Source organism: Nicotiana tomentosiformis, chromosome 6 (assembly GCF_000390325.3).
Source record: "Nicotiana tomentosiformis chromosome 6, ASM39032v3, whole genome shotgun sequence".
Lineage (NCBI taxonomy): Eukaryota > Viridiplantae > Streptophyta > Magnoliopsida > Solanales > Solanaceae > Nicotiana > Nicotiana tomentosiformis.
The window spans coordinates 81,300,859-81,303,110 of record NC_090817.1 but is presented as its reverse complement, the minus strand read 5'-3'; the positions used below and the strand labels follow the sequence as shown (position 1 = coordinate 81,303,110).

The following is a 2,252-nucleotide window of genomic DNA, read 5'->3' as shown; positions in this document are numbered from 1 at the left end:
CACATTGTTTCAATTCACAGTCATTTCATTATATTGTTATATCTTCTGCTTTGTTTCCTTTTATTCTAGTAGGGTCCTGACCCGACCTCGTCACTACTCTATCGAGATTAGGCTTGGCACTTACTGGGTACCGTTGTAGTGTACTCATACTACACTTCTGCACATCTTTTTGTGCAGATACAGGTTCTTCCTACCGGGCTAGATACCAGTGAGATAGTCATGCGTGGAGACTTCAAGGTACTTCTGCCAGCTTCCCAGACCTCGGAGTCCCCCCCCCTCTATCCTTATTTTGTCATTTCCTTCCTTATTTTCCTTAAACTTTGATATATAGAGACACTTAGTATTTCTCTTTAGATCTTGTGACTTATTTCTACCGTATTTTGGGAGTTGTAATTAATTGATTCGCAGTTTTTATATATATTTCGTATGTTGAGATTTGAGTTCTGTTTTATATTCTGTTATTCCGTACAAATGTTAGGCTTACCTAGTCATAGAGACTGGGTACCGTCACGACATCCTATAGAGGTAAATTTGGGTCGTGACAAGTTGGTATCGGAGTACTAGGTTCATAGGTTTTATGAGTCACAAGCAGGTTTAGTAGAGTCTTGCGGATCGGTAAGGTTATGGAACTATTAGGAAAAACTTCACTTCTTAATTCCTTAACGTGCGAGATTTCGACTTCGGATTCTAAATTTCTAACTTTCTATTCTCTCACAGATGGTGAGGACACGTAATGTTGGATCTGATGACCAGACACCCACGCCACCTGCTAGAGCCACGAGAGACCAGGGTCAGGGTAGAGGCCGAGGACGTCCACGTGGTGCAGACAGAATACCCGCACGAGCTGCTACAGAGGAGCCACCAGTAGCTCCAGTTGGAGGGCAGGCACCTGAGACGCCTGTTACTACACCAGCCCTCCAGGGGACTCTCGTCCAGTTTTTGAGCATGTTCAGCACGTTGTGTCAGACATGGTTGATACCACTCGCTCCTGCCACATCTCAGGCCAGGGGAGGAGCGTAGACTCTCGCCGCCCGTACCCCAAAGCACCGGGTCCAGGTTGACCAGGTTCCTGAGGTCATACCAATGCTGTCAGTAGCTCCAGTTCAGCTCGAGGTTAGGGAAACAGTTTCTGGGGGGGGAGCAGCTCAGGCTCGAGAGGTACAAAAAGTACCACCCTCCTACTTTCAGTAGATTGGCATCATAGGATGCCCAGGGTTTTCTTGAGGAGTGCCACCGTATCCTCCGTATTATGGGTGTTGCAGAGTCTAGTGGGGTTTCTTTCACTACGTTCCAACTTAGAGGAGCGGATTATCATTGGTGGCGTGCATATGAGTTGGGTGGTCCGGCCGAGGCAGCTTCACTCACTTGGACTCAGTTCTCAGATATGTTCTCCGGGGAGTATGTTCCCCAAAGTCTCGGAGACTCATGGCGCGCGGAGTTTGAGCAGTTGTGCCAGGGTTCTATGACCGTGTCAGAGTATGCGGTCCGGTTCAGTGATTTGGCCAGGAATGCACCAGCCTTGGTTGCTACTATTCGGGAGTGGGTTCATCAATTTATTGAGGGGAATAGCCCCAGTATTAGATTTAGCATGGCCCAAGAGTTAGAGATGGACATCACATACCAGCAGGTGGTGGGGATAGCCAGAATATTGGAGGGTATGTTGACTCGAGAGAGAGAGGAGAGGGAGGCCAAGAGGTCTCGAGAGTCTGGCACATATAATGGTACTTATGCCCCAACTGCAGCTCGTCAGGGTAGGGGTTATGTGGGTCGCCCCGTTCATTTAGCACTTCCAGTCCCCAGTGGTGCTCCGTCCACTCCTAGGCCCCAGGCTCCTTATTATGCACCGACATTGTCTAGTGCACCTTCTGCATGGGGTTCTTTCAGCGGTCAGTCCCGCCGATCAGGCCCGAGCCAGTCGCAGGAGCCATGCCCTCTAAGAGCTTATTTTAAGTGTGGTGACACTCTTTATGTGGTGAGGGATTGCCCCAGACTCGGGAGGGGTGCACCTCCACAGGCCACTCAGGCACCGCGTGCTCCACCGGTTCTTTAGGCTATGGTTACAGCACCAACTACTACCCCACCCGCACAACCAGCTCGAGGTGGAGGTCAGACAGGTAGAGGTCGCCCTAGAGGGGGAGGCCAGGCTAGATATTATTCCCTTCCTACTAAGACGGAGGCAGTTGCATCTGATTCTGACATCACAGGTATTGTTCCGGTCTGTCATAGAGATGCATTAGTCTTATTTGATCCAG

At 49.6% G+C, this 2,252-nt stretch overlaps 1 protein-coding gene across 1 annotated transcript; it reads left to right on the top strand.

Moving 5' to 3' along the window:
* The first annotated feature begins 1,249 nt into the window (after positions 1–1,249).
* On the top strand, positions 1,250–2,050 carry LOC138894288 (uncharacterized). Its single transcript, XM_070178975.1, has one exon. It carries the CDS (start codon positions 1,250–1,252, stop codon positions 2,048–2,050), a length of 801 nt encoding a protein of 266 aa, XP_070035076.1.
* The last annotated feature ends 202 nt before the right edge of the window (positions 2,051–2,252 follow it).

What these genes read in the sequence shown, in the direction of transcription:
- LOC138894288 (XM_070178975.1), top strand. Translation starts at nt 1,250, where the DNA reads ATGGGTGTTGCAGAGTCTAGTGGGGTTTCTTTCACTACGTTCCAACTT.